The following is a 22,651-nucleotide window of genomic DNA, read 5'->3' as shown; positions in this document are numbered from 1 at the left end:
GAAGCTTTGTAACTATCTAAATAGAAAGTAGAAAAGGTGGGGCTTCTCATTTAGGCTAATTGTGGGCTTAGATCTAGATCTAGATGTGAAGATGTCATTTGGTATGTTCTTACAAGAGATATTTGGGGATTTGTAAGTAATCATCCAGGTTTATTCTCTTCATTTTAAAAAATGCAACAAAAGAAATGCTCTCCACCATGCATCCACAATCAGCACAAAATCCTTTTGTTGCGTAACTTAGGGCTGGACTAGGGTTAGGGTTGGAGCCAGTGTTAGGGATGGAGCCAGGGTTACAGATGGAGCTCTCAATGCTGGGAACAGGACGGCCATACCTAGGTTACCACTGGAATTTGAATGACTTTGATTGGCAGCACTATAACGGATCGAAGTCATCCAAAACCAGTGGTAACCTAGGTAAGGTCCTCCTGCACAGTATCTGAGAGATTGCTATGTTTTCTGCAATGAGATGTTTGGCCTGTCTTCCTTACATTGATCACCGTCACTGCTGCTGGATCATGAAACAATAAATTGCTGTCTTCATTTACAAAACTTCCCACTCAATGGTGGGAACTGGACCACACCTAGGTGACCTGTGGAATTTGTGTGTCCAGCGCATAGCTTTATTGTTTTGTAAATGCTATAAATTAGTAGCTCTCATATCATAACAAATTGTGGAATGGACGGTCTAAAATATAAAAACAAAAAACAACCATGTTGTAATATAATACATAGATTCAAGTAATTACTATTACCAATTGTACCAATTGTCATTAAGTTAGTTGATAGTTAACACCAGGTAAATACCAGTGCTAATAGGACTGTAAAATATAGCGTTACAACAATTTCTTATATGACTTAACATTTTCTTTTTTTTTTTTACCCCAACGCAACAAGTTCTCTCTAACACCATGATTGTCTCCAAGGAGAACTGGGAATGGAATAACACAAATATAAATTCTGTATAGTGTACCCTCCCATGGTACTTAATGGCTCTGGTTTCATTAATCACCTCTCCTGAAAAGGTTTGGCACCCCTCAGGTCTCCACTCCCACAGCTATGCCTGTAGATCAGTCTCTGGCCTTACAAAGACTGTCTCAGGCCCGAAAGTGGCGTGACAAACTTCTGTTCCAGGCTGCACTGCCTCGCAGCCGGTATGAGGTTTCATTAACTCTTCCTCTATGTCAGGCACTGTTTGCAGGAATTGTTAACATTATTTCAATTGTGTTGATTTAAGAGTTTTAGATAACGAGGTTGAGGTTGGAATGTGTTTGCTGTGTAGGGTGAGCCTTTTGGAATTCTCATGTCTCGTTTTGGAATGTCATGTCTCATTATCAGATATGTAGGCCTACAGTTAAAAAGAGGCTGTACAAGATGGGCTTGATTCTTATTTTGCATTTTTTTTGCATCTTTGCTTTTGCATGGTTTTGAATTCGCTGCAAGGAGAGATGCAAAGCCTCCGTAGTCATGTTCTTTATTCATAACATTTACAATGACTGGTTATTTTAAATACAAATACATAGTGTTAAGTAGATACCCTACAAGAGGTTGGTGAATGGTGTGTTGCAGGGTTCCTGTCTGGCCTATTTGACACATTGTAGTCAAGTTAGAGAAGTGAATTGCTCTTCTCTTAACTCAGTCAATATGCACAGATACAGAATAGCGGTTTAGTAATGCACTGATCAAACCACAATGAGATCTATTGAGGAGTGGGGAAACAACTACAGCTGAAATTCAAAGTGCATTGTATTGCACAGGTGCATTTGATTTGTATTGCAGTGCATCCCAGGTGGAGGGCTCTCTCATTAACTTTGTACTTAGGTTTTGCCATCAGTACAGGGTGGATCTGCCATAGGACTTCCAATTTGGATATCAAGTGTCAACTCACTGCACTTTGATTGAACTGACTACACTGTACAATATGTAGTTCTGATAGTGTCGACCAAACACCTAATGGTTACCACCAACCACCATTGTAAAGTCATGAGCAGCAGACCAATGAGTTTTAAAGTGATTATTGACTAGACAATAAACTCTATCATTGGGTGGGAAATCTGATTGACCTAGAATTGTGCCCCCGAATCTAACGTGAGAGCAAAAGACATTTTTTTTGCTGAATCCATTTTGTACTGTTAAGAGGGATGCAAAACTGCTGCACTTTCAGAATGTATGGGACATTCAGAAAGTAATTACATTTGACAACTCATGACTGAACATTGTGTCAGATAAATGCCTTACTGTTGTGCTACAGGTCATGTCTCCAAAAGTGCAAATCAAGGGCTATGGGTACTGTTTCTTGGATCAGACTGAAACGTGTAAGAACACAATGAATGATCTGTGGGGACAACAGATATCCAGACGGGTTAGAAGAACTTATTCAAAATTATTTACCCTCTAAATAAAAGTCTCCTTGTTCTGGGATGTATGAATGGTTGCCTTATTCATACAGTGGTCCTTTTAGAGTGCACTAAGGATATGTCTCTTGCATCAAAAGTTTTGTCCCAAAATGTGATAATCTCGCTTTGTTTGGGCCTTCAAAGTTGGTGTCTTAAGTGTAACCGCCAAAAAAAAACCTCTTCGCTCCACTGACCAAACTTAAAAAGAGAGCATTACAAAGGTTGAACTGTTTTTTTTTTTCTTCGTTTTTTTTTCTGGCAGAAACAATGTTGCTGCATTACTTGACTGTTATGCTTCCCCCCTGATGATTTTCTTTAGCATTTTTCACTTCTCTTGTTTGAACAGATGCCGCCCCCCTCCGGCATCTCCCATCCCCCCGGGATTGTTATAGTACTTAGTACAATGAGGTAACACGCAATTATATTCATTTTAGAGCCCACCCCATTAAGTTCCTTTCCAGTAAGCAACATCAAAGGTTATGGGGAACTGTATATCATTTCCTTTGGCTATAGAATGCTAGTCTTTTGTCTGGTTTTATTTGATGAATGAATGTCATGCAAAAGGTTGTCTCGGGATAAAGGTTGCTGCATGACCGGACTCAACAGCTCACTTTGTAGTCTCCATTACTGTCCAAACAGCATTATAGAAGGATGCAACCTGTTGGCCAACCTCCAAACTACATACAAAGCATTGAAGACAGTACATGGGAAACAGATGAAAGTTCAGTACACGGTAGCGCATCCCCTTGAGTCTGATTTAACAGAAATACTTCTACTTATGAAGCTTAGTTCTAAACTAACTGTAGATATAAAGCTCATGTAGGAAAGATAACTGCTGAATATACAGTGTTAGCGGCCTTTAGAGCTAACACCTAACCTATGTTCTTCTTTTTTCCAGTTCACAGTTCAAACAAACCATGAGCCAGACTTGGTATAGCCCAACCCTCTGGCTAACCTGTCATCTGAACACTGACCTACTCCATAGAAGTTCTGTGTAAATACTGTATATGTGTCCTTGAGCCAATCAGCAGGTGTTGTCTGTAAATACGGACGGTGGCTCACAATGTGCTCAAAAAACACCCTGCAGGAGTCCTATTACACCCAAGCATCTATCTCAAGTAGTTTTTGAATACCAGAGAATCCAAAAGACAAAATAGGGCCCTTGAGAAATGTCTCCTCTCAAACCCCTTTCATGGTACTGGTGAGCTTTAGCTAGGAAAATTGTAACAAACTAGAGTTTGTCAACTCAGTAACAAAAGCTATTCTTATTGGACACATTTTTAAACAACTCGGCAAAACATCCCATCTGTTCTGTTCAGCTTTACTAAACAAAAATGTTTTCAAAGTATCCAGTCAATCAGTTTTAGTCCAGATGCCTGGCACTCCATTATCTCTCAAGGTTATAGCAATACAAATGCAAGATTTGTGTATATTGTAAACTAGAAACCGTATATATTCTCCTGGTAAGTTTACAAAGTCCTCCATAATTCCCAACTCTGTCAACCTTTTTTGCAACACCAGTAGCATGTACTCCTACAGTATCTCATAATCTCTTTCTACAGTTTACATTTACATTTATGGCATTTAGCAGACGCCTTTATCCAAAGCGTAAAAGTGAATCATTTATCCATCAGTCATCATAAGATAAAGTAATCAATGCTCAGACCAGAGGCCATAGGCAGTCACAATGCTAGAAGAAGGAATTTTGTATTTATTTTTTTATTAATAGGAGAGAAACTTGTACAGGGGGGTAGTGAGGGTGAAGAGGTCTTTAGGAGGGAAAGTTCATCATATCGAAGTTTAATTTCACTAATACTAAATCTATCCATTAATTCTTTCCCATCCTAATAAATGTCCTCTGTTTTGTGTTCATCTCCGTACGATAGGGCCGAGAATAGAGTTTCACCAGCCGGTCAGTGTTCACCCTGCAGATCCCTGTAGCTCTTAGATACATGTACACTCTCACCAAATGTGCCGCACATCCTCCTTTATAAACACACTCATATTTCAGATTCTTACAGGAATGTTAGATTTACAGTGTTATCATCATGAATACATTGGGCATGTATTTTTTTATGTGCACTGCCTCATCATGATTAAGTGTTGTTTCTAGTACACATGTTGATCTGAGAATTGTGAAGGATAGATTTGTCTGCATTAAGTCATACAATTCACAATGTCATGAATTACAGTGGATGATACTTCTGGGCATCAATAGTCTAGTTTTAGGCAGAAATTGTTGAGGAATCAAGGATGCACTTATGAATGCTATACATATTTATTTATTGTTTTTTGGGAGGGGGGTGTATCAACGGGTAAGGGATCTGAATGTAATACATTATTTAGAGATGTCTGTCTATACTCATTTTACATCTCTCTTTTTCTGTTCACCTTAGCTGGGACTGAGTAGTGAACAAAACAAAGATGTTCAGTCTTGCTCTTGGTGAACATCTGATTCGGTGCTGGTGAATTACTCGGACAATTCCCCCTTTATATGAGCCCCGCCCCGAAATCAGTCGATCAAATTCTGCATCGCACTAAACCGCGTTCGTCCAATCACAACTCAGTGGGGGTGGTCTTGAGATGGTGGTCCGGGAGTCTGCTAGCCAATGAGCTTCACTGCTCAGTGAACAAAAGGTTCACGTCAACTATCGTTGGTTCGCTGAATAACACATTATTCATGTTCATGCTGTGGTTATTTAAGGAGACATGAGGCGAGATAGCGGAATTCACATTACGAGTAACGGTCGGTGGCTCCCCATTTGTTTTGTATGATGAGGGCAGCGTGGTCAGTCATTGTGCCATTTTAGCGAACTCATCAATTGAGACACTCTTGCATTCCCATGTTTAAAAATATCCAGAACAGTTTGTTTGCCTTGTGCAAGGTGGGCCTACTTTGTTCGTGGCATCTGCAGGCTACACGCCCTTGTACTCAGTTCACAAAGTTAACACTCGGGTGACATTCATGTGAATGAGCATGCGTCTCTAATTCATTCATAAGCTCTTTAGTCAGCACGTTGTTGGCCTCACACTTTACTACACGCTGAATATACATCGAAATCATACGACTTTGCCCATCATATGAAAGGAACTGGTGGGAAACGACGTGCTCACCTCATGGAGTTTACTTTCAAATCTGTGCTAGATCTAATGCAAACATAAAATAAACACTATTGTGCTATCGGGAAAATCAAAGGGAAATCGTTATTTACTTTGTGCTTTTATGTGCTGTATGGTGCAATATAACGGTGACCTCAGCCACACAGGGAGCCCGCTACACTTTTAACACACCCACCACCGCCCAGACACCAAAAACGACGCTGTTCGCATAACCGACTTCATTTGAATCAGGAGAGGAGGGAGTGGAGATTTCTTCCCCTACTCCTTTAGAGCCGTGAGCTGCTATTTCTCCCCTTGCTTCCGAACAAGGCAGTCGCAGACACCGGGTTTGGACCGAATGTGTCAGCTATCTACCAGGACTGAGGAAAGTACCAGTATTTCTTTACAGAATATAGACAGACGGACATTAGGTAGCACCATATCAAAAGGGTTGAACGATTTCAGTCAGCGACGAATTTTTGAATTTGCTTCATGGTTTTACGTTGACCTGTTCTCTATGATGCAAAAGTGAGAAGTAGCACCTGCTTTTGAGGACGAGAAATCCAAGTGGTCGAAACCGATAGTATTAACGTTAGTATTATCTGATAAGTAATTACACTAAATAAGTTTGATAGCTACCCGGCATCATGACTCGGAGATCCTGTGCAATTTACGCGACTGGGATTGTCTGCGCTCATCTACTAATTGTGGGGATTGCCTTGGTCGTGGCTCAAGTCTTCCAAACAATGATTCACACCCGGTTAAAAAAGGTGAGTTCCAACTTTATTTCAGTTTCTAACATAATTTGTTTGTTGGCTAGTTAATTCATAACTTGTTCGTTGTTTGACCAGAATCAGCGGTAAGTGACTCACATTTTCCATCCCTTTCAGCATTGAGTTCTACAGCGCTACAATTCGCATCTGCAATGCCAGTCATTGAATCAAATGGACCTGCGGTCCACGCATGGTTCCAAGGTCGCCAATAATGTGCTGCATTCTTTATCACTATACAGTGTTTTTGTGGTTAAATGAAGGAACGCAACCTTTTAATGAAACATTCATAACTCGCAATATTGATTCTTTTTAAGAAGGAATAATAATGGATCATGATAGAGTGGATGATGTACAATGCTGGTGTCACAGCGTGCTGGTACCAGTGTGATAGACGCGAACCCCCCCCCCCCCTAAAAATAAATAAATATATACACACCGTAGCCTGAACTGCTCACATGATCACATGAACTGCTCGATCGTGCTCAAAGCCAAGCTTCATCAAACATTATGATCATGAGTGTTTGAAATAGAAACTGACTTCTGCATCTTTACTGATGGGTGTTAACCTCATCTACCTGTCTGTCTCATCACATAACCGATAGGAGATTTGGGGTTTTAAGCTAGATAAGCTTTCCTCGTGGTTTATTGGGTGGATCAGTCAGGGTTTGTAGTAGGGTAGGAATCTCAGTCAGTGGGAATGCTTGGGGGAGGTGTGAGTGTACATGGGGTGGGTGGGGGAAGGGAGACAGTCCGCGAATGCTCGGCGGAGGGAGTCCCTTTCCCTTTGAAATACTTGTCATTTTATTTCCCCCCCAACAGTAGCCTGTTTACCAGGTTGAGCATTCCACGCAATTCCAAATCCCCATAATTATCGGACCTGAACAGGTTAAATTTCCCTTTAAAACTGCCATGTCCACCTCAGCAGAAATGTCAGTGTGACCACAGAGAGAGAGAGAGGACACAACATAATGCTGTTAAACATATAGCCTACGATCTCATGACACAGTTTCTCTGCTGCTCTTAAATGTAGACATGTATGGGTTGTATAAACAAGTTGTGTACATGATATCATCCAGTTAATGAATCAAAACATAACATTGATAATGTTACAATGAAACAGGATCTAATGTGGGCATTGCAGCTGACAGTGTCGCCAAGTCATTTTTTTTAAACTTAAAACATTATAATTTCAACATCAAAACCAAAAATGTCTGTATTTGTGTGTGTCTGTATTGCTGGTGAGATGTTGATTCATAGGTCATGATACTCTAGTCAACTTCCCAGAACAGGACTTCAGCGCATCTGGTAAAAGGGCGTGGAGGAGAGAAGTGTTAAGTTCATGTTGGGAATCCAACGGACTTGGCCTGGAGGCAGGTTTTTTGCTCAGAGAGCAGTCTTATGTTTTGTTGTTTTTCCAGCCCTAATCTATTCTAGAGACTGCTCTGCTGAGAAAAAAAGGATGGCTCGACCCATCAAACTATACACTTTACACATGTTTACTTTCCACACAAATATATTCCTGTATGAGGGTATAGTTACGAAAACAACGCAAGAAGTGAAACTGATGAGTGCTCACTGAAATGATGTTTAAGTGTATAGAACCGTTGTCCAACCCAATAGGCTGTATGTTTTTCCTTCGATGGCATTTACTTTTTATGGTTGTTGTTATGTCCTTAACACTTATCGTGTGACCCCACCCACCCACTCGATAGCAAACAAAATAGTGAGGTTTAGATTAGATTGATAAACCTCAACCTTCACTTGCTTGTAATCAAGGTTTTAAACATTTCAAGGAGATAAATGATGTCATGACATCTATGGAGGCCTTTGAGAGACCTTCCTTTTTCAAGGTTGGTAAACATAGGAATTCTTCTAGTTCATCTAGTCTTGAACTATTGGGTTTATCTAATGTTACAGGGTAAGGGTGTGTCATGAAAAGTATACATTTGAATGGACCACAGTTGTATCTATTTCATAATTCATAATTGAACGTTCTGTGTCTGTTAGTTTGATGTAGCCTAATCTTTCAATGATGAGAACATGGTTGTGTTTCTCACAGAACATTGGACTAGCTGGCTTAGATTGATAGGGTCTTAGAAGTGGAATAGCCTAGCTTTAAAGCATTGGCATTGTTGTTCCATATTTCAAAACCTCTCAGATACACAGGACATTGCTATGCTAAGTGATATTCGACTCAACAGCATTCATGCTGTGCTGTACAACATTAAATATTAAACTACATCAGAGTTGATTCCCATGACCTGTTCTTCAAACTTTTCACTCCCCCAGTAAGCCCTACTACTAAAATGTATGGTTTGTTATGTTATTTTTTTGTTTTGTTATTTATATGTATACGCATATGGCACCTGCTCCCCATACAATGCTAAGCTAGTGAGTAGGAGTGACCTTTGGCCCAGTTGCCTAGTGTCTTTTAGAATGTGTGTGTGGATGAGGCAACATATTATGCTGACCTTTTTTAAGATGTTGTTTGGGTATCATACCCGCTACATAGTAACTCTACCTCCTTTAGTCATGAACCAAGCAGGAAACAGCAGTTTTGCATCCCTGTTGAGCAGCGCCTGTTTGAAAGCGAGGCTACATCCTCCTCTTCAGTCAGTGTCTCTTAGACCTTAGATCAGAATGAATGAGCAGTGCGAATGTTTAAGACCTTTTCTCAAGTACACCTCACTTTACTCAGGGGACAGAGAAAGTAATTAGGGACTCCTTATATGTAGGACACTTTGGGGAAGTGAGACATTTCTCACTTGAAGTTCGAAATCTCCCCTTGAATGAATGGGAAATAATTTGAAGTTCTCAGCGATGCGTTTCTCTACACGCTAGTCCTATAGTGGAAGCCCGAAAGACACTGTAAACAATACATTCTTAACCTTTACCAAACTATGTTTTAGCATGTCTTTTTATGCTTCAAAGTCAATGACAGTGAGTCATTATCCGTTATCCACAGTTAAATAAACTGGTTTAAAAGCCACAGGCTTTCTAGTTCAGGCATGACACGTTACGCACCCTTACCTCTGATTAGGTTTTAACCTGAATAGCCTAGGCTTAATTATTGTGGAATGTATAGTATAACTGTATAAGTGTCTACAGTTGGTCATTGACGCTTGTCAAAAACATACAGTAGTCGTGGCACATAAATTGTGGTCAGACAATCCTATTCATGACCATGGGCGTATCAATAATAACATTGGGAGCCTTCTTTTATTCTTATCAATGAGGTTGCCCTGCCGCGACTATCGTGAAACTGGGCTCAATTATTCTTGTGTTAAAATGACTAATCTGATAGCGATGCCAGCCTAGCCTATATTATTGTTTATTCAATCCCAAATGCCGCTATAATGGTAGGTGGGCTGATTTGACGATTGGCCTTGTGTACAAAAAAAAGTAGCTCTACTTAGGCATGCATAGGCTGAAGCTCGTTCTATGCCGCTCTGGCGGTTTCTACTGGTCCTGACAGTTATTCACCTGTGAAGGACTTTTTCCCCCTTACTCCAGAGTTCTGGTGTGCAGGCCTGGCACTGGGTCTTGACATGACCTGCACTATGGGCTCTCCTTTGGCATACATTGAAAAGGATTGTTGATGGATGATGCTGCCTAGTCAAAATGGAATGGGCTTTGAAAGCCAGAATACCCTCCGTTTAGGGACAAACCGTTCAAAGCAGATGGCTTTCAGCCGTGTGTTCCCTCTCTATCCCTCAGGAATGTACAACGCTAAACAGATTACACATGAAGATGTCATTGTTATGTCCATCCTTGATTCGTAACTCTTTTTTTTCCTGATATTTTTTGTGTAGGAAATGACTTTATCGGAGACGAGCCAAGTATTTGAGTCGTGGAAAAACCCGCCACCCCCAGTTTACATGGAGTACTACTTCTTCAATGTTACCAACCCTGAGGTGTTCTTGGCCGGGGGCAAGGCAAAAGTCTCTCAGATTGGGCCTTATACTTACAGGTAGGTGCATAAGGAACTCACTGCTCTCATAGGAGAAGATGTCTGTTTGCATTAGGAGCTATTCTTTTGATCAGGGGGAGGGCAATGCCGGTCTTGGCAAAGCCATATTAACTGAATTTTGTTCCATGTTGATCACGGTCTCGCTTGAACTGGTTAAATACCAAATCAAAGACATCTGTGTGGACTGACCTGACCCCTGCCTTCCTGCTTTATTACAGGGAATACAGACCAAGGGAAAATGTGACTTTCCTCGAAAATGGGACAAAGGTTTACGCCCTGAACCCCAAAAGCTTCGTCTTCGTACCAGAGAAGTCAGTGGGTAATCCTGAGGTGGACATTGTGAGGACTGTTAACATCCCAGCTGTGGTGAGTTAATGAGTGTGTGAGTGAGTGTCTCTCTTGATCTTTACTTTCACCTCCTTGGTTTGGTATACTTGTGCACAGTGCTCACTAACAAACTGTAATTTGTATGTATTGTGGTATATGAAGTACAGCGCAATGCAAGGGAATCACATGGGTGCGAGTCATTGCATAAGTGTATCCTGTTGTGTTGTAGTCAACTTTACCCTTTTGAGAGCCACACTGTAACCACTGCAACCCTGTGTTGACACTCCTTGTGCAGCATTATTCCAATCGACTCTCCAACCATTACGTTCGATGCTTTGTTTTGACTTGTTGAGAACTTGCTCCTACTAACTTGTTACGTGTCGATGACACTTGCGTGGACGTTGTCCAATTCTCAAAGACAAGAACCAGACCAGGCCAACAGCAACAAACCATTGACAATGGAGCGTTGCTCATTGTTTTACAAGTGGACATTTATGTCAGCTCTAATCCTCTCTCTCTATCTCTCTCTCAGGCGGTGATGAGCGAGCTGAACTCGTACCCCTTCCTGCTTCGTACCTTTGTGTCCATGTGGATGAACTCGATTGGCGTGGACATCTTCATGACCCGCACCGTCCACCAGGTGCTGTGGGGCTTCAAGGACCCTCTGCTCTCCCGTATCCACGCCATGAAGCCTGAGGTGGACGACACCTTTGGGCTGATGTGGAAGGTAAGCCCTGTTTTTTTACATTTTACATTTATGGCATTTACAGACGCCTTTATCCAAAGCGACTTACAACAAATACATTTGTTTAAGTAAGTGACTCATCTATCCATCAGTCATCATAAGATAAAGTTATCTATTCTCAGACCAGGGTTAGGGTTAGGAGTTAGGGTTTACGGTTAGTACAGGGGGGTAGTGGAGATGAAGAGGTCTTTAGGGTTAGGGTTAGTACAGGGCATTTGAAACTGGGATCACGTATGAGATTTTTACAGGAAGGAAACCTCTAAACGTCATTGAACCTTAGGTGCTGAGAGATGGAAAGAGTGAGAATGGTATATGCTGATGAAGCTGCTCACTTCCCCTTTTCTCTCTGAGACTTCTGTCCGCAATTTGGCATCACATGATGAAAATGTGCAGATATTGCAGTTTAACCAGCAATTGTCGGGACCTCACTGAAATTTGAGAAGGGGAAACTGAAGAGAATAGGTACAGGAATAGTATTTATGTATGAGAATATATAGAGCAATATTCATCCTGATGGACTATTTTCTATTCAGACATCACTCCTGTAAGCTGTAAATAAGTACCTTCCCAAAGTGTTTTTACAGCTTCAGAGGAAGATGTTCAAGTGCTGCTCGTCAGGAGATGATGTGACTGCTTCTAATTCTGTACCTGTCCACCGTTTCCTGGACATTTTTTGATTTATTTGTTTTGAGTAGTCTAACTGAACTGTGTGTCCCTATCCTTTTTCCTCTTAGAAAAATGGTACTCACGATGGAGAGTTTGTGTTCCTGACCGGTGAGGAGGACTTCATGGACTACGGCAAGGTCGACACGTGGAACAGTCTGAGGTAAAGCATGGGAAACGTCTTATGGTTCTGTAAATGTTATGAGGGAGAAAGAAATCCCTTCCCCTCAATCTTTTTTTGCCCTCTTGTTTTTCAAATAGTCCCCCTTACGTTGTTGTAATTAATGGATATCAGGACAAATTTCTCTTGTCAGCTTTTTGCTTTTTGATCCTTACCCCACAACAGTGGGGGCACTCCTTGCGGGAATGAGTTGGGATCTGGCCAAGTCAAGTATTCAAAGTCCAAGGAAAAAACCTTTTCCCCCCTGTCAGGGAAGAGCAGAGTGCAAAATGTGTTTGAATATCCTAAATGACTTTTTAGGGAATTTGAATGGAATCTGCACATGAAGTTATTGAATGTTTTAAATGTTCTAAAACCTTGTGTAAAATGATGTCTACATGTTGAAGTCTCTTATGCCTGTGTTTTCCTCTCTCGACAGACAAATGTCATGGTGGTCGTCCAACCAGAGCAACATGATCAACGGGACAGATGGCAGTATGTTCCACCCACTCTTGTCCAGGAACGAGCTGCTCTATATCTTTGCTGCTGACCTCTGCCGGTATGTCATTTTATCCAGTCCAAATCTACATGGGTTTATGGTTTGTTTACAGCCAAAGCAGCAAAGCAAAGTGAGGCAGAGGTTTAGGTAATTATGAGTGAGGCAGTAGAATTAGTGGGAAACCTCAGGTGACTCATATCCAGGTGAGGTTAATAAAGTGTTGCTGTGTTCAGCAGTGAACACCTCACCCTGGTTAGTATGATCCAGATCTAAAAAATAACCTAATTTCAATGTTGTGTGAGAAGCTTTGACTCAAGAAAGAAATCAAGGAAACTGGACTTTTTCCCCCAGTCATTAAGCATTCAGCACAATGCTTGACTACATGTGATCACACCATAAAAGCTCCATTTGGGATTAAATGTGCAGCAAACAAATGAAGAATACCCAAAACCTGATACATTTAACACTTGTGTTTCAGGGAGTCCCACATGTTCATTTATTATATGTAAGTGTATTTATTTCTGTGTCTATTTCCCTCTAGGTCTATCCATCTTGCGTATGTAAAGGATGTGGAGGTGAAAGGCATCCCAGCCTACCGCTTTGCCCCCCCAAGCGACGTCCTGCAAAGTCCTCAAGACAACCCCACCAATGCCGGCTTCTGTGTGCCAGCTGGTGACTGTCTTGGCACTGGTGTGTTAAAAGTCGCTGTTTGCCGAGAAGGTAAGAAACAGTTCATTGCCCCGGATTGCCCCTGGTTGCTGTAGCAGGTGTTCAATAGGCAAACCCCATGATCTACCTTTTTTAAACTGCAAAAAAAAAAAAACACTCCAAAAACACTCAAATCAATCCAGTTTCAACCGCGATCACGGCAGGGTGCGTATCAAACATGCTCTTGTTTGAGGAGCTAGATTTCGAATCCATACATGGTTAATGGTTAACTTGGATGATGGGCTGTAAAGCACTTCAACTTGTTGAGAACGTGAGTGCTACGATAAGGCCATCTCTATATGATTTCCTGCTATAAGACAATCTGCTACCGTTGTACCCTTTCGCTTAGTCCCGTGAGAAGAGTGAATGTGCTATTTTGAAGTCCCAGACACGTAAACTTCCGCTTTCAGTGTGGTGCAATGGAGAGTTCCATAGCATCCTTAGGATCTGGGTGATCACCGTGATCTCAGGATCTCTGGAGTAAACTAGGCCTGATTCCTTGTTAATGTCTTTTAGTCAGTTGGTATGAAGTCCACATATTAGTTCCTGTCATGAGAGTTATCAGCTGAAGTACCATGTGGACCTTCAGATGGTCATGCTGATCTCATATATATATATATATTGGGTTGTTTTAGGATGTAAAAGCTTATTATTGCTGCACTATCTGTTCTGCTCTCTCTCTTTTTAGGATAACAATACTAGATAGCACCTGCTAACTCGAACCTTTCTCTTTGTTGTTTCCTGTCCCCCATTTTTTATTTATTTCTTAACTTTGTTTCACTTATCTGTCATAGTTCCCGACCATAAAGGGTTGCTTGTCTTGATTGTCTCTCATATCATGTTTCCCCCCCTCTCTTGTTTGTTTGTAGGTGCACCTATCGTGGTCTCCTTCCCTCATTTCTATCAGGCTGAAGACAAGTACATATATGGTGTTGAAGGACTCACCCCCAATAAAGAGGAGCATGAGACATATCTGGACCTTAACCCGGTATGAATCGACTGTTATTTACTGTCTACTATATAGTGCTAAAGTCTGTGGGAGCTGGGATGATTAACCCTATATTCTGTTTGGTCAAGGGTTTGTTTGTCTATAAACGTGTAGCTATTTTGTTGAGGCAAATTGCAATTGTCGACTTTCAATATATCTTATATGGAAAGGTGAAGTTGTAACTGAACGAATGCATATTTCCTAATTCCGATTAATTAATTAATGTGTTTTAATTTAATTTCTAGATGACTGGGGTTCCCATCCGTGCCTGCAAGAGAATGCAGCTCAATATAATTCTGAACAGAGTTCAAGGCTTCCCGTAAGTTAAAACATGATGAAACCTCTACAAATTGTTATGTGTTCTCTACGCATTTTCTTTTGACCTTTTTCACTCACTTTCTCTGAGGCCCGAGAAGGCCTGTTGTTGAACCTGGCGTCCTCACAGCATATTTTCTCTTTCACAGCAAAACCAAACACCTGAACGAGACCATTTTCCCCATCATGTTTGTCAATGAGGTAAAAGAAAATATTTATGATACAACATTTTAGACCAAGATGCAAGTCAGCCTGTTCTGTTGATTTATTCTAAGACTCATGTGAAACCTAGGGGAATGCCAGTTATACCAGTTAATGACATCATCGCAATCTCCCTCCCCTTACAGACGGCGACCATTGACGATGAGTCTGCCTCCCAGATGAGGACGCTGCTGCTCATCGTAACGCTGGTGTCCAACTTCCCCCTGCTCATCGTGGGCATGGGAGCCATCTTGCTGGTGGTGCTCATCATCCTGGTCTGCAGAAACCGCCAGAAGAAGGTAAGACCTTAAACCATGTTAATGAATCTGGCCTCATATTCTCCTGGTGTGAAAGTAATGCAGTCATAATATCAGTGGTTGTCATATGAGTCAATTTAAAAAAAAAAAAAAAAAAAAAAAAAAAAAGGTTTAGTTTTGAATGTGTTCTTGCATGTTTTAACTGTTCTGATGGTTGGGCTGGTGAAGGTCTTCTCAAAACACTTGCATGTTAACATGATGCATGAACCTTATGAGCTGTAGTCAGCATGTGCTATTTCCAAACCTGGATGAAATGTTATTCTTGCTGTCCTTCTTAAATAGTTTAACAAACTGATGTCAGTAGGCAGAACATATGTACCTTATTTTAGCAGTTCCATATCAGCAGCCAGCTATGGCTACCGGGGTTGGGGATGAATTCCTTTTCAATTCTAAAGCTTTTTATTTTCATTTTGCAGAAGAATGTAAAGAACACACACATTTGAGTTGCTGGCTATTGGAGCATACAGTACAGTATACTCAGATTTGTTCAAGGTATTGAAAAGTCATTGAAAACTAAGGTGCTTTTTTTCAACCTTATTGGAATTCAATTCACTTCCGGAATTGAAAAGGAATTCCACCCCAACCCCTAATGGCTACCTTTAGCACCAGAGTCCAGTGAACTGTAGTAATCCCCAGGATATGCAGTGTACTTTCAACACTTTATCTGTGTTTGTCTAGGCTAGTCCCCCTAACTCTTGTGCATGACCTCATTCACCACCCACGATTTTTAGATACTTGAGGTCTTCCCCCTAAAATGTTAAGCTACAGACAAATTGTGTTCAAGATAACAAACTAGTTTATATACAGCAGACAGAGATTGGTATTTGAAATTGCTCAATCAATGACTGAAAGGAACTGTATAGTAACCGTACTATGATTTTACATTTTCTGTAACCCCCCCTTTTTTCCTTTCTGTTTTAGAATGAAGTAAAACGCATTGATTTTACTGAAGCTTTTCATTCTTTTACTGTAAGTCTTAATTTTGCCCGTTTGCTATTTTCTTTAATTTGTTAGATATTCCTGCTTATTATTGATCTTCATCAATAGTTATCCTTAAGGGTCAAATATTTATTTTGATTCTTGCTTCATAATGATTGTTTTAATTTTGTGAAATATTTTGGGTGTAAAGTTTAATAGTTGTGGTTTTGTACAATGATGTGAATTCATAAATCATTGACCATTTGTCTGATATGATTATATATGATATGATTACATTTAACATTGGATGATAATGTGTGTAAAATATTTTTACATAGTTAGTTTGTAAATTAGTTTGAAGACTGCCTGTCTTGTCATTTACAAAAAAAAATTTCCTCTCCCTCTCCAGACGGCAAAGGATGAAACGGCCTACACTCAAGTCAGTGACAAACCCGAGGAACCTTCAGAAAACCACACGACCACCACCACCAGCACCACCAACAACCAGCCAATGAGGAACGGCTCCTACATCGCCATGTCTCCCGTGGAGGCGCAGAAGTGTTGATGGAGGCTGGCCGGGTGGGAGGGAGCCGTGTTAGGGCGTGCTATAGACCAGGGTTTTTCTCACTTTTTTGAGGGCCAGCCCCAATAAATGTTGTCAATCAAGACGTTGCTCTTCTCAAAGACCCTCTTGATTGTCCTCCTCTACCTGCTGAGCATGGCCTTTCTTCCTGCCATACTGCAACACAACTCCTACTGTCTCTTCTTGTCTGTTCTGGTGGGCTCAGCACTGGTTCATGAGGGAAACGCAGGCTCGCCCCGGCCAGGACAAGCCTTTTGGGTATTGTCTGCTCTTCTGAGGGAATAAGTAGCATAGGCTGTACCGTATGCTCGTTGAGCAACATCCCCTGAGCAGTCCTCAGCCTTCTCACAGGGCTCCAAGAGCACTGACAGTTAGTATTCACCTGAACAAGGAAGGGGCTTCTCTAACAAAGGGTCCTATTTATTTAAGATTTCTTTTCCATCAGTGTTTGTGATATTAACCTCTAAACCAAGCCACCAGATAACCTGTGCAAATAGTGAAATAGTGACTAGTATTCCCTGAGTCTGCGGGCTCCAGAGTATAGATGGTTTTGCTAACAAAACTGTGGACTGACTTACCATATCCTTTTGTATGGAAAAAAAAAAGAAAAAGAAAAAAAAGACTGAGCCAAGCTATTTTTAAAATAGCATTTTTGCCTTTTTCTGATATGAATCAGTGCACACACACACACCACTTGTATCCTATAATCAAACAGAATTTGTGAAGGTGTGTGTGTAAGTGCTTGTCTCACTGCAATGTTCTGTTTTGATGGAATATAGGTGACTATTTTTCTTGATGCAGACAGTAGTATTATGACACCTGAGATACTAGTGATTTAGATTGTCCCCGTCCTTTCCCCTGTCTTTTTTTTTCTAAACATTAGTTAAGAAGTAGACATTTGGAGACCTTGACTACATTTCCTAAGTCTCAAACGTTAAGGCATTAGTAGATAGCTGCTGACTTGTTAGGAATGTTACCTACAGTTTAGTCTGAAGTAGATATGCCAGCTTTCATCTAATACAGAAAATGGAGGAAAAAAAACACCCACAAAACTTACAAGGGAGACTTGAACCTACTTTCTGCCTTACAACTTTTCATTGTGTTACTTCTTTATGTTAATATGGTAAAAGAAGAAGAAAAGAAAGCTGGAGATATTGTACATATGTAAAGGGGAAATACCTCTGACTAAGATCCAGCTAGTCAGAGGTGTGCTGAAGACACTATAATTTTGAACGTGTGTCGACCACTTTGTGCATCTGCACAGATACTTAGAGAAAGCACAATAGGATTGCTTAAACAATCCTTTAACAAGGTGACCCAGGTTTTCATACAAAGACAGTATCCTGTTAAAACACAGAAGGATGCTGTGTATTTCAAAGTGGAATCATAGAATAAACAGTCAGGCCCAGCACACCGCTTTCTGCTGTGCATGTTATGTCGAAACAAGAGTCATTTGGTAAGCCAAGGAGCTGTAGGTATTCAGACAAACATGGCACTTGAATCTCTGTTTGTCTTCTGTTGGATGTGTTTCGTTGCTGTCTGTCAGTAGTCTTGTCATGTTAAGCCTTTGCCGGTTGCTTCTGGAAAATGAATTAAGGCCATAATACTGTCAACTTGAAAATGTGATTCCTGCACTTTCCCCCCCAAAATTGTGCCCTGTGTTATTTTTTGGGGTCATTTCAATGTAAATGCAATGGTTCTAATGTGCATTTCAGTGGTTCACCCAGGTTCGTCTTCACTGTGGTGGGTGTTATTGTAGATAGCTACTTTGCCTTTGTTACTTGCTTTTCAGTCCATTGAGTTTTGTTATTATTGCTGCTAATAATTGCCATAACCAATGGACTTGTGTTTTGTCTATGGATAACCATGGGTGCTCACATTCTGTTTGGGGTGTTCCACAGAAACCTGTATCAACTCTTCTGAATTTGATATTTCAGGCCTCTGTAACGCCAGTCTTGGATGTCAAGGAATATTTGAGCACAGGATACAACCCAGAGCTTGCTGTCGTTTACTGGAAATAGCAGATACAGTAACTATAGATAGCAACATTGTAACATCAAGTGTCACGATTTTTCAAATGTGTTACTGCCACTCAGTTGTGGCCAATCTTAGTCGGTCAAAAGTTGTCCATGTTCAGATTATTTCATGTCCTAGTTGTTTTTGCGGGTAATGATAGGGTTTGATAAAACTGGAAACTCCGCCCATGGAGTTTTTGCTGGATGCCCTAGTAAACAAATGAAGGAGAGCTGTTGAAGCATTAGTTTGGTCGTGACATTAAGGATAATGTTTCGAGGCGCCTGTCAGACAAATGGCTTTAGGGATCTACTTTAAACTCTGTGGTCATGATTTATATATCAAGAACCATTCACAGTAGGCCTTCTTTTCCAACTGGAGAGAACCTACATACAGGCAATCATGGCCTCGTGCAAACTTGCTGTACTTGTATAATCACAGTATATCTTCACCATCCTTATTGACTTGAATCTAAAGACCTTAAACCTGCGAGTTGTGCGTGTGTGTGTGTTTAACATACCTGAGCCATTTCTGTCAGACTCCCGCCGCCCCCCCCCCCCCCCCCCCCCTGCCCACTGACCTTTGAGTCCAATCATTCAAGTCCATTGGTTCCCTCGTGCTTGACCAAAGATAACCTACATAGATCTGTTCCAGCTCCACGTTTACTCTCCTGAGAGATAACGGTCGTGCCACCACCACCACCGCCTACCTTCTTAAAACAGTGCCAGGATCCAAGTGCAGTCTTAACAACAGTGTTTGAGTTGTGTGTGCTTCTCCTAACAAGGCAAAAAATGTTTTTTTTTTACAATTCGATAAGTATTTCAGAGACTATGGTGATCGGTATTGCTTGTTCTGCACAAAAGCAAGGTCTTTAAAGGTTAAATAAGGCTCTAATGTGCGAAAATCACTCAGTATTATGTGTTGACACAGCAATACAAGGTTATGTAAAATGAAATGTTTATAAATAAGTGTTTTTTAATCAGCCACACAATATTTATGTATACTACAGTATATGTTCAAGGGTATCTACGTTTTCAGAACTTTTTTTTTTTGGTTGTTTGTTTATTTTGTTTGTGGTCCAGTTTCATTTCTATATTTTTTTAAGTACAGTATAGTAATTTTGTAAAAATTCAACTGGGGTCATAGAGTACATTTCAGTTTTTTTTTTTTTATTATTTCATTATTTTCCAACTGACACAAAGACAAGTGTAAAGATGGAACAGTATTTCACATTGTAAAATATCAGTGTGAGTGTCACAGCCCCCAAAATGTCTGCGAGACAGTTCCTTGATGGTTGTGAATTGTTTGTGTGGGGATGATGATGATGATGATAATGATGTTAGACCTATTTTCGTGGAGCCAATGCACTGTATTGTCAAACTGGAATGATATATTGGAAGGCTGATTATCTTTGTATACATGTGTAGGGAGATTGCCTCTGTGCCACGGTGGTCACTAGGGAAGTATACATGCAGTCTAACCCATAGATGAATGAAGCCCTCCTTCAGGGATGAACGCTAGTGCCATACCATCCTTATTTTCCTTAATTTGCTTTCAAGTATGAATTTGTTTAAGCAGTGTAGCAACTGTATGTTATTATTTCCGATTGCGTCTATACGTTCCTTAGTCTCAGATTCACCAACTAACAGACACTTCATGTTCCTTCTGAGAATTTTTCTTTTGCTGCTGAAAATGACAATCCTCAATGTCATGTTAGGTGCAAAGTTGATTTCTAAGTAATATTCATTTTTTGTTTTTGATAATTTACACTGCACAAATGTTTCTACAATGCTTTTGTAAACATTTTTAGTGTATTTGCAAAAAAATAAAATAAAGTTGCAACGAATGCAAAGTCTTGTGTTGATGGCTATTTTATTTGTCCTATATTGTTTGCATGTAACACACCACCAGTAGTACCAATACAGAGATCATTTCACTACTAATAGTCTGGATAGTACTTCAGCATGCCTTTTTACTGCACAGGAAATGTGAAGATTCATTCACACTGTATGTTAGAATTTCAGTAATCTTTTTTTTAAATAACTGTAGGAAATGAAGGGTTTTCATGAAGTTTACGCATCTTCACATGCTAGGTCAAAAAGACAACGATGATACACAGTAGGTTAATTAAATATTGATGACTGCCAGTCAGTGTTTACTGTGGATGGTCTTACTAAAGGAGGCCTGTGTAGCCCTGAGGGTTCCCAGATGATCTCTAGTCTGCTGTTCCCCAGTAGATGGCATGAGTCCGTTGGTCTTATGTGAAATGCTCCAATGTTGATAACATTCCACTCTGGGCAGCTGAACTCTAAGCTTTAACTAAATGTTTTTCTAGCAGTAGTTTGGATTCCAACCTTACCACTGACCTCATCTTAACCCCCCAAACTTCCCTCTTACATTTGATCCAACCTCAGTTCCAACCCTGGGCTCCAACAGCAGGTTTTTAACTCAGGCTTTTAGGAGAAGCCAAAGTAAATAGTATCCTAGACCACCTATGGTCAGGATTAACAATGGTTGTCCTCCACTGCTCCCAGAGCCTCGCTCTCAGTCGTCACCAAGGTGTGAGATGGGGGGGGGGGGGGGGAGGTTGGCTGGCTGGTTGGCTGTGACTGAGCGGGGGTTGAGAGGGCAGGCTGTGGCATGTTACTTCAGTCTATAGCCGAATGTACCACCCTCACATGATCTCACGTGGCTGAGAAACTAAAGAACACAGACAGTTGTTTGAACCTGTTTACTTTTTAACTACTCGTCCAAGTCAAGCATATAGGACTAATGCTGTTTGAGGGTAGGCCCTCTTCCTGTTTGTCGTGTTTGTGACATATTCCACAGGCTTATCCCTTATCTTCTACTAAAGCTGTTTTGAAAGAGTTGATAGCGGTTGAAAATTGACAGTTAGAACTGTAGGAAGCCTACCTAGCCTACTGCATACCATTAAACTGAATCTGAGGCGTGTTTAGGCACTGTTAGCCGTGAGTGGGTGTGGGACCTTATCTCGGTTACGTGTTCTCTGCCTCTCTATTCCTACAGCTGACAAGTAGTGCTCAGCTGTTCTAATGTCAGGCAACTCTGAACATGACTGAATGGTCATTCATTTGAAAACCTTTAGAAAATAGTGTCATATGCATGGGCGTAGGTTTGATTCTGATTGTGGGAGAGGCAATAACGCAAAAATGCAGAATCCCACAAATGTGGGAGTCCTCTTCCAGAAAAATGTGGCCTTATGTTAACACATGTTCTACATGTTCTTGCTTAATACTGAGCCACATCAACAGAGAAAAAAACACTAATCCATGTGTGGCAGGAGGGGACACCCTCCTCATCTCTAGAGAAACCTACTCCCATGACTTACTTGACTTAAACCCCATTGCTCTTTGGGGAGCAGAGGTCATTCACAAATTTCCTCCGTCAGGTTAGTTTATGTGGGGTTTTCTCCACTTCTTTCAGGGATGCTTTTGCTCCTTCTTCTATGCTCATGGTTGTATGCTAGTTTCTGATGCTTATGATAATAATAGTTTGTGATCCTGGAGTACAGAAGGGCCATACATTGACTGCTGCAAGCTACAGGTTTATTTTATCACTAAAGATGTGGTTGCTTTTCATTTGTTAGGTTACTTTTGTAGAGCATTTGCAAGAGAACTTTTTTCTCAGTCAAAAGTGTAGGCCTACAGAAGAAGCATTACCTCATGTTGATCAGCAGATGTAGCGTAGTAAACTACACATGATGCATGTGCGCCACCTGGTGGTACAGAAGCGGCAGTGTTTGCTGTCATTCAATGTTATTTAGAACTGCCCATTGCACAAATACACTGCGCTTTAGACAAAATATTTCAGTTCAGTAAAGCTTTATTGTCCCACAATTATATACATAAGTGTCTTATCAGTCATTTCCTGCAGGTTGCTTTTGTAATCAGATAAGGCTGTAAGCTAATGGTTTGAGATATCCTGTGAGAGGAGGGTGGGAGGGGGAAAAAGTTGACTT

At 40.8% G+C, this 22,651-nt stretch overlaps 1 protein-coding gene across 1 annotated transcript; it reads left to right on the top strand.

Annotated features, from left to right (window-relative positions):
- Nucleotides 1–5,761: 5,761 nt before the first annotated feature.
- Nucleotides 5,762–20,518, top strand: scarb2a (scavenger receptor class B, member 2a). Its single transcript, XM_083672855.1, has 13 exons — nucleotides 5,762–6,262; nucleotides 10,078–10,235; nucleotides 10,454–10,601; nucleotides 11,095–11,289; nucleotides 12,042–12,133; nucleotides 12,570–12,689; nucleotides 13,171–13,349; nucleotides 14,207–14,325; nucleotides 14,571–14,644; nucleotides 14,790–14,841; nucleotides 14,988–15,140; nucleotides 16,080–16,127; nucleotides 16,486–20,518. The coding sequence occupies exons 1-13, from the start codon at nucleotides 6,140–6,142 to the stop codon at nucleotides 16,639–16,641; spliced, it is 1,617 nt and encodes a 538-aa protein (XP_083528981.1). The 5' UTR covers nucleotides 5,762–6,139; the 3' UTR covers nucleotides 16,642–20,518.
- Nucleotides 20,519–22,651: the final 2,133 nt, after the last annotated feature.

The sequence above is a fragment of the Argentina silus genome (assembly GCF_951799395.1).
Source record: "Argentina silus genome assembly, chromosome: 7".
NCBI classification, from domain to species: domain Eukaryota; kingdom Metazoa; phylum Chordata; class Actinopteri; order Argentiniformes; family Argentinidae; genus Argentina; species Argentina silus.
Note: the sequence above shows the minus strand (reverse complement) of the source record. Positions and strands in the feature narration are given on the sequence as shown.

Bases quoted from the DNA above. Each gene is read 5' to 3' on its own strand.
- scarb2a (XM_083672855.1), top strand. From the start codon at position 6,140: ATGACTCGGAGATCCTGTGCAATTTACGCGACTGGGATTGTCTGCGCT. The intron at 10,236-10,453 runs GTAGGTGCATAA...GCTTTATTACAG, and splicing joins ATTGGGCCTTATACTTACAG to GGAATACAGACCAAGGGAAA. The intron at 15,141-16,079 runs GTAAGACCTTAA...TTTCTGTTTTAG, and splicing joins GCAGAAACCGCCAGAAGAAG to AATGAAGTAAAACGCATTGA.